At 35.3% G+C, this 11,198-nt stretch overlaps 1 protein-coding gene and 1 long non-coding RNA gene across 4 annotated transcripts; one reads left to right on the forward strand and one right to left on the reverse strand.

Moving 5' to 3' along the window:
• Nucleotides 1–1,880: 1,880 nt before the first annotated feature.
• LOC144425066 (uncharacterized) lies at nucleotides 1,881–4,312 on the reverse strand. 3 transcript variants are annotated; one of them, XR_013477247.1, is made up of 3 exons: nucleotides 4,248–4,312; nucleotides 3,548–4,010; nucleotides 1,881–3,201 (listed from the first exon to the last, which is right to left on the reverse strand). It is a non-coding gene; the product is annotated as an uncharacterized LOC144425066 (long non-coding RNA). The 3 variants fall into 3 exon arrangements; XR_013477251.1 differs by having other exon boundaries at nucleotides 1,881–2,899; nucleotides 3,085–3,201; nucleotides 3,548–4,298; XR_013477241.1 differs by having other exon boundaries at nucleotides 3,548–4,298.
• A 4,555-nt stretch (nucleotides 4,313–8,867) lies between these two features.
• LOC120345780 (uncharacterized) lies at nucleotides 8,868–10,979 on the forward strand. The gene is made up of 4 exons (XM_039415332.2): nucleotides 8,868–9,017; nucleotides 9,125–9,295; nucleotides 9,520–9,761; nucleotides 10,024–10,979. The coding sequence occupies exons 1-4, from the start codon at nucleotides 9,009–9,011 to the stop codon at nucleotides 10,151–10,153; spliced, it is 552 nt and encodes a 183-aa protein (XP_039271266.2). The 5' UTR covers nucleotides 8,868–9,008; the 3' UTR covers nucleotides 10,154–10,979.
• The last annotated feature ends 219 nt before the right edge of the window (nucleotides 10,980–11,198 follow it).

The raw sequence follows: 11,198 nt of genomic DNA on the forward strand, positions 1-11,198 counted from the left end.
CATTCATTTTGGGGCTCCGCGAATAATATTCAACCTTTCAAAGGCTCCGCAACACCAAAAGTTTGAGAACCCCTGATGTACTAAGCATATGGTGTACCACGACTTCCCGTCCTGTTACCAGTATCATATCGGGCATGAAACTAGTTAGGCAGTTATTTGTTCCCTTATGCATAGACTTACATGGCGGGCCCGTCATAATCGACCAGTGGTAACATGTACCAACATAACGCGTCGATGAGTCCAGCAATCCCCTCTCGCATGATCATCCCGCATGAAATTCGAACCTGTAAACTTTCACAGGGTAAGCAGCGATGGCAAGCATATTCCCATCGCTTAGCACAGGGGTGGGCAACCCTTGGCACGCGTGCCAAACTTGGCACGCGAGGCCTTGGAAACGGGTTCATTCTCCTTCAGATAGAAAACTTCAAGACTCTTGATATTATCTGATGAAACTAGGTGTTCATTTCTTCCTAATCGTTTGTTAACAATTCGGTATTTATTTAAATTCTTTTTGTTCTTTCATGGCATATGGCTGCAAATACATTATGACGTAACTAATGAGTGAGCTTTTGTGAAATTTAGTCGAAAAGGGCGCAGCTTTCATTTGACTACACTTTACGTAATATATCTGTGCCACCCTAACAATCTGTGCCACCCTTTTTCTTCATTTCCGCTTGATTTATGAAGTCCTACAGCTCATCGTGGTTAGAGTTACTTGCTAACTCATAAATTGATTTCGAAAGAATTTAAGCGATAAGAGCAGGGAATACAATAGAGAAGTGCAGAAAACAAACTATTGCGTGATTGGGATGCCATTCCCGAAAATTCTTCGTGTCTTAAAAACTTTGCAACTCCATTACTCTCCATGTTTTCATCTGCATATGCTTGTGAACCCAGTTCTCAGTTGCGAACTTTATTAAGTCTCGAAACAGGAGTAGCCCGGAAGATGAAGCCAGTAGTTCGTGTATTTCTTTGAAAGTTATAAAATATAAACCCAACGTAAAAGCTCTATCAGCTGTAATGAAACAGCAGAAGTCTCACGTATATATGAAAAATAAGAAAGGCAATCAAATCTATTTGTCGAGCTGATATTTTCCTGAATATGAATCTGTTTGTACACGTTTAAAAGGTTTATTCTTGTGTATTTTTGCTTTTAGAGTAGCGAAGCATTGTTATTAATTTTGGTCGGCACGCGGAAGAATTTTGTCGTTAAATTTAGCCGATTTTGGCACGCGAGCCTAAAAAGGTTGCCCACCCTTCAGGTAACTACCTGAAAATGATTTTGAAATGTTCCTTAAAAATTTAATAACAAATATTGCCTTGTTCCCATATCCAAAAGTTGCACGTTTTACGGAAAAGACGCTTTTACTACAAGAAATATGTGCTACGATCTGTCCTATATTCTCTACATTTTCGGCAATGAACAATGACTTCTGCATGACGTAACAATTGAATCGAATCAGCTGTTAGCGAGCAGATGAATATTAGTTATTACTGCTCGACCTTGCGTTGAGCAGCCTTTCCATAGCCCTGTTTAGTTATTATTAGTTAAGTTATGCTGAGACGTTGTTGAAAAATGTATAAGTAAGTTATTGAACACTTGTAGATCCTTACCACGGATATGAGCCGTGAGACGAAGCCTTGAAAACGCCCAGAAAATGAGTTTCATATGGTAACTAAATCAATTTTTGTTTCAGTTTTGTGTGAAAACGCATTACAGCTTGTTCCACAATCCTGATGCGAAATTGAATATAAGAGATTCCCGGAAATTCAATAACCATAAGTTCACAACACATACATAAGAACTATGCAATTCGAGAGCCCTACAGCACACTAACACAAATGTATTCCTGTAATGTTTTGCCTGACCAAAATCGGACTTCCTCAGTCTATCATAATTTATTAGGTAGATTACGAAAAATATGGCATACATGTAACCAACAACAAAAAATACTTTAATTGTGTGACAGGAGTCGCGAGTGACCTTGAAAGCAGCGACACCAACAACGCTGATTCACATTAGCGAATAAATTTTATGTAATAACAATAAGCAGTTTACAACAAGAACAGCAAAAAAGTCTACATCCATTTTATAGAAGCTATCAAACGTATTTATTTTTAAGCAATGAAGTCACAAATTAACATCGTGAGCACGAAAACACAAATAAATCAGTTATTTCTCACTTAGAAATTTACCGGGAAAGTCAAGAAAATTAAATGAATGTACATAACATAGTGAACAGGAATATTACAATTAGTCTTTTTTTAGTTTATGTGGTTATGTATTTGAACAAAGGCAATATTATTTCTAGAAACAGGACTACGACACTACGACACATCAGTTATTTCTCACTTAGAAATTTACCGGGAAAGTCAAGAAAATTAAATGAATGTACAATATGTACATAACATAGTGAACAGGAATATTACAATTAGTCTTTTTTTAGTTTATGTGGTTATGTATTTGAACAAAGGCAATATTATTTCTAGAAACAGGACTACGACACTAACAAATGTTCGAAAAAAACAAACAAACAAATGATTCCTATTAAATCAACTGCAATATCTAATTCACTTTCTTCTGAATTGTTTTCGAAATCCACTATCTCGAAAATCGACTTTTCCTCTATAAGTGTACTGTTATTTTGCAGTCAATACAAAAACAAAAATCTGTGCAATTTAAGTTGATTTTGGCACACTTGCATAAATTATTTTGACTATTTTTCTCAACTTGCAGTTTGCCATCTCAAGAACTGATTTGAGGGCCACATGCTTCTTCAGTGAATCATTGTTGGGTGGAGAGTATAATCCTTATGTTTGCCAGCGTTAAATAGACGTGCCGTGGTATCATTTACATTCTTCATATCCTCTTCATACAGTGAACAAACAAATTCCTCACCTTTATTTATTAATGCCTCGTTAATCTCAAAAGATCTTCATAGTTGAGAAAAAAAATGAATTGAAAACCTCAATGAAGTCTCCAACATGAGTTTGATGGGCAGTTCCAATTGCAGAAAAGTGCTAAAGTATTTCAATATGAATATCCCATCTAAGCTGTTTGCAACTATTATGATTTTCATATACCTTTACGCTTCCAGACTTCTTGTTTAATCCATTTTATAGCACTGATAGCAGCAGGGATTAGAGCCTGCGTTAGGTCGGATTGGTGGAACATTGCCGTCTTCTTTTGTAGTACAGTATCTAAAATGAGGAAGAAAATCATATTTGGAACAGCATGAGTGTAAAAATACCACTAAATACTAACTAATACCTTGAATACATACCGGTAATGCATTTTATCTGATGTACTCAATGAGCGTATATATGCTTATTGCATGTACCACAGTCCAGCAGTGTTTGCATACCATTACTAGACTATATCTACACTGAATTTTGATATATCACAGTCTGAAATGCCCTATGACAGTATGAGTATGGACTATAGGCCTAGACTATATTTTAAAACATCAACTGTCTGTCTACAACTTGATTTTTCACCTCTCGATCGTTTCCAGTGCTACTTTCTTTCCACTCCGGCATAACTCACCGTATCATTGCTTCCCAGGTTCTTGTCGACTCTATGAATTTAGATTTAGACCAACCGACATTTGTAAAATTGATTATTTTCTTCTCTTTCACACAACCGTGCATTACAGAAACAGCCATTAATTTCTATTTCTAAATATGCTGTGGCCTATTTAGTAGTATAAGTCTGCTGAATAGTCAAGAAGAGTCATTAAATTAATCATAAACATTTCATGCAAGCCAGAAAATATCGTTGTTTGTGACATATTACTGTATGATTCTAGGTCTAGCCTTCCTTGGAGTTACCGCACTGTACCGGTACCTGTTTAACCGTAAATATATGTTTAACAAAGTCTTATGAGCTAGTGCTCAACTAAAATTGCTATTTATGGTAAGGATTGTCGCCAAAAGCTTCTTTTTGATTATCTTCTCCGTCAGTTGATTGATTTACTACTTCGGTATATATTGCGCTCCGACTGTCTAGACTCCGATATAAAACAATTATATTAATCAGAAGTTATACGAGCTCAATTGGGAGTTCCTGTTAATTTTATATAACAGATCGACTCAATATCTTTACTTTAATGTTATTTTATTGCTCCGTACTTTAAACCATTACAATTTACATTAACGAGAAATTATAAAACACGACTTAAAGCATAAAATACAATTTACACCCTAAATAGCATTGTTCCTAAGGTAAAGCATAATTATAATTGTACCTTAAATAGTATTGTCCATAAGATAACAGCTGGATTAGCCAGAACAGCTAACCTTTCTCCTACCGTTCACCACTCCTCTCTCTCTAACTTCTTTGTTCCGATAAGTCTATTTATATGGAATTGGGGGTTTCTCAATTTAGAGGATAATTTTTCTATCTTTATTCATTACTTTTCCGGGAAGAGGGTTTTTCTTGACCAATCATATTCAAGTTTGTCTCGTTTTTGATAGGAGGAATTTTGGATGCGCACGATAATTTCCTATTTCATCAGCATGGTTATTTAGGTCAATTATCTTGTAAAGTTATGAAATGACCTAGTTTTATGTCTAAAAATAGCAATGATTTCATTGGTCCCATGAGTATGAATCATTTTACGCTCGTTGAAATTTACAGGTGCTAAGTCGAAAGTCAAGGTTTTAAGATTAATTGTGGTAATATTCGATGATTTAAAGTGACAAATTGCAAATTTGTTACAGGATATACAAGTGTTTAATATCTTACTTATACTTTTCAACACCTCCTTAGAATAACTGAACTAATGATAACTGAAAAAAAAAAACTATGGAAAGGCAACTCAACGCAAAAGCGAGCAGTAGTAGTACATCTGATATTCATCCGACCACTGGGGATTCACCTACAGCTGACTAATTTGTTTGTCACGTCATGCAGAAGTCTGCGTTCATTGGCCCGTGATACCGGAAAAGCAGAGAAAATAGGACAGATGGTAACACATATTTATTGTAGTAAAAGCGTCTTTTCTGTAAAACGTGCAACTTTTGTAAGTGGGAACAAGGCAATATTTGTTACTAAATTTCTAAGGAACATTTTAAAATCATTTTCAGGTAGTTACCTTATGTGCGCTACAAAACTGAAAGTTAAATGGCCTCGGCTCGCGGCCTATTGTCACCTTTGCCCTTGCCTGCTTACGCTATTTCTTGCTTGTACTGCATTCTGCTAAGTGCTTTGATGTCTATGTTATATCCATAATATACTCAAGCATCCTAAACAGTTGTGTGTTTACCCACAAACAAACATGGTGTCAGAATCGGGATTGAATTAAAGTTGCTTGTTAAATTCTAAAAATCGCGTCAGCGAGCATTTTATTTAAGGATGGCTGATTCATCATTGAACAGACCAGATCCTCTAATACAGCGTTTCCCAAACTGTGTTCCGCGAGCGTCTTCCGAGTGTTCCGTGGAAAATAAATCGAAAATACGTCTAAATGGGTCGCCATGGCGATCTAGGGATCGTGAAGTTGTTGCCCAACTGACCGTTCAATATCGTGTCACCGTTGGCCTAAAGCGGACTAACTAAGGTAGAGTAGGGGCATATTCGTTAACCGTCGGCCTAGCTTTTTGACTGTCAAGTTCATTATCAAGTTTACAGCAATCCTTTTGGTTTTGCTAAAGGCAAACAGGTAGGTCTTGAGAATAAAGGCAAATGGTCAACTCTTCTTCCGTCATCTCTGTCTGATTTTACTTTGAAATGCTGAAAAATTTACTCATGTTCGCTAAACTCGATTCAGCAGATCAATAAACTGCAGCTCGCGAAGTTGCAGAAAGTACGTCTATCTCCATTAGACGTAACATTATAGAGGCAAACACTACGTAATGAAAAGTAAACGATATAGAAAGGTAAAATGAATTTGTTGATTCATATACACAGCATTCAAATTGAGAAACAATAAAACATTTACAATAAATGAAATATGTAAAATATTCAATCATATTTTTGGTATGTTCAACATAATTCTGTTAGTTTTTGCGTCGCGTTTGGCAACTCGCCACGACGAACCCATTGGGAACCGTTACATTACACCGTTTTTCTTTATCGATTTTACCCTTTCATTTTTAGTGTTCCGCGAGGCGAGATAAAAAGTGTAAGTGTTCCGTGGCCGGAAAAGTTTGGGAAACGCTTCTCTAATATTTGATGGAAATATTGCTGAAAACTGGAAAATGTTCGTTCGTGAATACGATACGTTTAAAGGAGCACTACACAGTGATAAAACTAAAAAAGCTAAAGCTTGCACATTACTTAATTTGATTGGGAAAGAGGGCATAGAAAAAGAAGAATCTTTTACATATGAGACAGCTGAATGTGACGTTCCTGCTGAGTCTCGTGATGATCCAGAATGCCTGAAGAGAAAATTTGCTGAAATATGCTTACCCAAGTCAAACATAGGACTAACGAGACGTCACTTTAACACGAGAGCACAGACGCCAGGTGAACCTATTCAATCATTTATTGTAGACTTGAAAAATAAAGCCAAGTCTTGTGAATTTGGTGATCTCAAAGTTGAGTTGATTAAAGACAGAACTTTGACTGGCGTTCATGATGCTAACCTGCAAAGGCAATTGCTAAAATAAGCTAATGTTATATTGAAAAAAGCTATATGTGTAATATATAAACCTACAAATGAGAGAATGAAATCCATATCGATGAATGCAACGAAAGAAAGTTGATTCTGTATCTTAGCATAAAAGATACACACGCTACAGTTCAAAATTTAGACATAACAAGTTCGCAATGAACAATAGAACATTTTGTGCCAATAATGACAGATTTCATAAGCATGATAGTCATTTTCAGAGTGTGTCTAAATTTAATTCTGCTTGCCAGTATGGCTGCGTCCGTTAAAAAATTTTGTTTGTAATAGCATCAAATTGAAAAATTATTGATGACTGTCATAATGCAAAACCGGCACATTTGAGTCTATCGCCGGGACGGTGGAAAAACACGCTAAAAGCGCGAATGTCCCCGCTAAACCGGGACGTATGACAAGCTCACCAATGTCCGTGTCGGCCGTTGATTAGTCGTCTGACGCGCTGACCGCGTTTCGATTTTACAATTGTTCACTATACTGGGATTTCTCGAACGACATGCATCGCAAACGCAGGCATCAATTTAATCTTGATTTAAAGTCATTTTATTTTTTTATCACAATCTTTATATTGAAGAATATAATACTCAACCGAGGACTTACCCGTTTTAAATAAGAGCCTTAAAAGCGGACCGTTGAAGAAGCCAGTTTCGTTTGTGGGCCACTCCCACGTCAGTGGGACATGCAGCTTCAATTTTGAAAAATATTTTCTAATTGTATTTTGGGGAAATTTTCATAATTTACTTGTATTCTGCAATCAGTATTTGTGATTATTCTACAGTTAACTTCAATTTCAAGGAAAAAGTTTTTTGAGACAAAACTAGTTTGTTCAAGCCACAACGTAAGCCTGCAAGGTATAGTTGTATGTATATACAGTGGAATCTTGAAAAGTCGTAAACAAGTTTTGACCATAAATATTATCGCAGGTTTAACTATTATTGCGGGTCCTCTCGGACACAAATATACCAAAATAATATTTTACATCAGTGTGGGATTTTCGTAATATTGCATTCAACTCGATTGTCAGTTCGATTCCCATGTTTCTACTATGGTATTTGTTAAAACCTTGCTTTTTTATACGTTTAAACCTAACCTATGCCCACGCGTATTGATATGCAATTTTACAACCAAATAAAAACCATTCTGGTATATGAAAGCTTCTTTAAATCTGAAAGTATGTTGTATGTTCATCCAATGCATCTCAAATTTTCGCAAAAATTTTAAAATATTACTTCGAATTTTAACGTAATACTCAGAACTAGTGTGTAGATTGCATAGTAGGACATGCTGTTGATTAATGCATTGTTAACTTTAAAACGCCGGTTGCCCAACTTCCGCTCGTACAAGAGGAAACTAGCTGCTTGGGAACGCCATTCCTATTTTAAATAATAAAATTAAAAAATTACTTGATTACGTATGTGTTATAAACCCGATTGACTTCGAGGTTAAACAGAACACTAAACTGTAAACAATGACAAAAACATCCTTTCTACTATTTTCAGGCCAAAACATAAACAATGTATTATTTCTAAACAAAAACATTTCTTGGAAATATTTTCTGAGAACATTGTTGATATACAGTATACCTAATATGGTTATTTTTGTAAATATAGATGCTATTATAAATATTTTCCTATGGGAAGCATTAATTTATAAATATCTCACTGAACTTTAAGCTCGTTTTCTTGGTTTTGTATGTGTGTGCAGAAAAATAATAGGACAAAAACATGAAGATACAAAGTTCTTTCAAAATGAATATCAGTTTTTCAAACGTCAAGTTTATCATATTCATGTAGTTGTATATGTAGCCTACATATTCCCAACTTATTCATTACGAATAATCACGTAAAAATCTAATCCGACGATGTTTATATATATCATGGAAATAAGAATTTTGAAAACAAATCTTCAATTGAGTTTGACCTCAATAACAAACTCAACCCCAGTCAGATTACTAAACAACAACAAAATACCGGAAACCGGTTCAAAGAGACACTTTCATGTTTGTTTTTATCACGTTCTGCCAGATGCTTTTTAACATAATGGACCATGCATAATTTGACAATGGGTATCGCAATTGAGGCATGAAAATGAAGAAATGTTTTTTCAAGTTCGCTCGTCATATTTCATTTCCACCGAAACCAACTGGTTATTTTTAAATTCGTCACAAAAATATCCTAGATCTTACGTCAGAGCTACATCTATTTGTTTTGGCAACACCTGTAAACGCGTAATGCTTGTAAAATCAATAACCTTGAGGCCTTGTAGTAGTCTGTATATAAACTGATTGTATCTTAGCGATAACTTAGTTGGCAGCACACTGCATTTGAAGTATCAACCTACAACCCTTATTAAGATTTCAGAATTCACAAAGAATATAAAATGCAAAAGGTAACTATCGAATCTAGATGTACCCTGAGTGGTCTCAAATACGAATGCATTTCTAGGGTTCTATCTAATGTTCTTTGTGGAACTGAAACGAACTATTTTTTTTGTAGGCGATACACATAGTTGCAGCAATCGTTTTCGCGTCATGTCTCATCAACAAGGTAGCATCATACTGTTACATGGAACCCACCTGCTTGCCACCCATGGATGAGGATGGTTATTGGTATCCAGAATCGAAACCGTGCGACGTGTGTAAATGCTTCGTTGAAAAAAACTATGTTGTGAGTACTCCACATAGTCTACTCACAAGTTACGTTAAATTTTCCAACGTCGACCAATCGATTCTAAAGATTGCAATATTAGATCACAAACTATTTATATACTTTTCGATAATTCATAAAATGCATTATCCAAATAATAGATATATTTTAATGTTACTGGAGTTCCAAGTTATCTTTGCAACCGGTATTAAACTTGATCGACATATATATTCTACATTTTTCAGCGGATATGCAAAGAGGCAAAACCAAAACTTAGCTTAAAGAAGAGCAGCATTACCGCTGAAATAATACCCGATCCCGAGTTGGTAATTGACGAAGTCGAAATCACAAAAGAGGAAGCAGACGCATTTAAATGCCCTCCTGCCCCTGGTCACACTTTGAACTACATTACAATGACTCTTGAAGAAGTACCACACCAAGAAGTTTACTACTACTACATTGTATCATATTCATCTTGCTGTAATACGTAAGTAACTGAACAGTCTTATTCACGATTCTCCTATGATATCATTAAAATTTCTAGTTTAACCTATTTGGTTTCCCTAATATGCTGAGACAAGTATCTGAATAGGGAGCAGTCACTTGGATAGTCAATGAGATCAATATTGGGATTTGGAACCAGAGAGAGCGCGCAATTTAATACTAAATTTTTTTGGATGCAATATGAGTTTGGGGTATCTTGTCAAAATATTCATCAAACCACCTGATCGTGATCATTTTTTTTGCAGTGAGATGTATTACTCAAGCGTACCACCAGAATGTGAAGTCGTGAAAACAGGATGTACCAGCGAGTTCTTTCTCAAGGGTACGTCGCAACCATGTCCCATGGATGCAGGAGTAGCCACGATGGTCGGATAAACTATAAATACTTTTTTTATTATCGATCTTGCACAGATCGTGTTCAAGCATAGCGAAATTTACATTCCGCCGCTAATTTGAGAATCAACTTGTTTATTTTTCAAAATGTTATACTTTTATATTTAAGTAATATCTAACTGAAGTAACAACTTCCAACTTTATTTTCGAAATTACCAGCCTATTATCTTCAACATGGCATTTCATTATTCATGTTTTTTCAAACGTCCAAGCTTCAGTAGAACGCAGATAAAAAAATTACTACTATTTTAAATTTAAAGGGCGGTTTAACTAAAATGAAAAAATACTAGCGAAAAATATATCGTACATTACCGAACGCGAAATATTTTATTCTGCACTTGGACAAATAGTTTTTGGTTCGAAATTGGATTTTGTGTGGCGCATTATTTACTTTTATGTTATTATAACGTTTTTATATATGTATTGTTTTTTTTATTTACGATACTCTATTTTTTTCAAGTCCGTTTATGGATTTTTCCTCGTATTTTAACCGAAATAAAGTCTTAACTACTACAATTAAAACATCGGAAAATGTTAGGGTATTCTAGAATAGTAGATTACTCGGAATTGTCCATCCTAACTCAGCGGGTTTATAAAATTCTTGATCTAGTGAATAGTGAGAATCCATCCATCACATCGCTGAATATAAATCTTCAAAAAGCAAAATTGTAAAAGTATCATTATTCATTAGTGTATTTGTATTTAAATATAACGGGAAACGAACTAAACACGAGACGACAGAACGTGCAAAACACTAATTCATTGTTTTGAACAAATAGGTTAAAATCAGTTCGATTTCCTGGTTTATTTAGCGAAAAGCCATTTGTAGGTATTTATTACAAAGATGTGCAAGCTATTCATGGGGGATTCATTACCATGGTCCCACACACACAAACAGTACCAAATTGTACTTACGAAGATATATAATGACAAGAAACAGAATTGTAAAGAGATAAAGAGTTAACATGATCACGTAGAAGGTAAGATTCCAACACCATCAGACAGAAAACACGCAGGCATGACTAAC

Source organism: Styela clava, chromosome 1 (genome assembly GCF_964204865.1).
Source record: "Styela clava chromosome 1, kaStyClav1.hap1.2, whole genome shotgun sequence".
NCBI lineage: Eukaryota > Metazoa > Chordata > Ascidiacea > Stolidobranchia > Styelidae > Styela > Styela clava.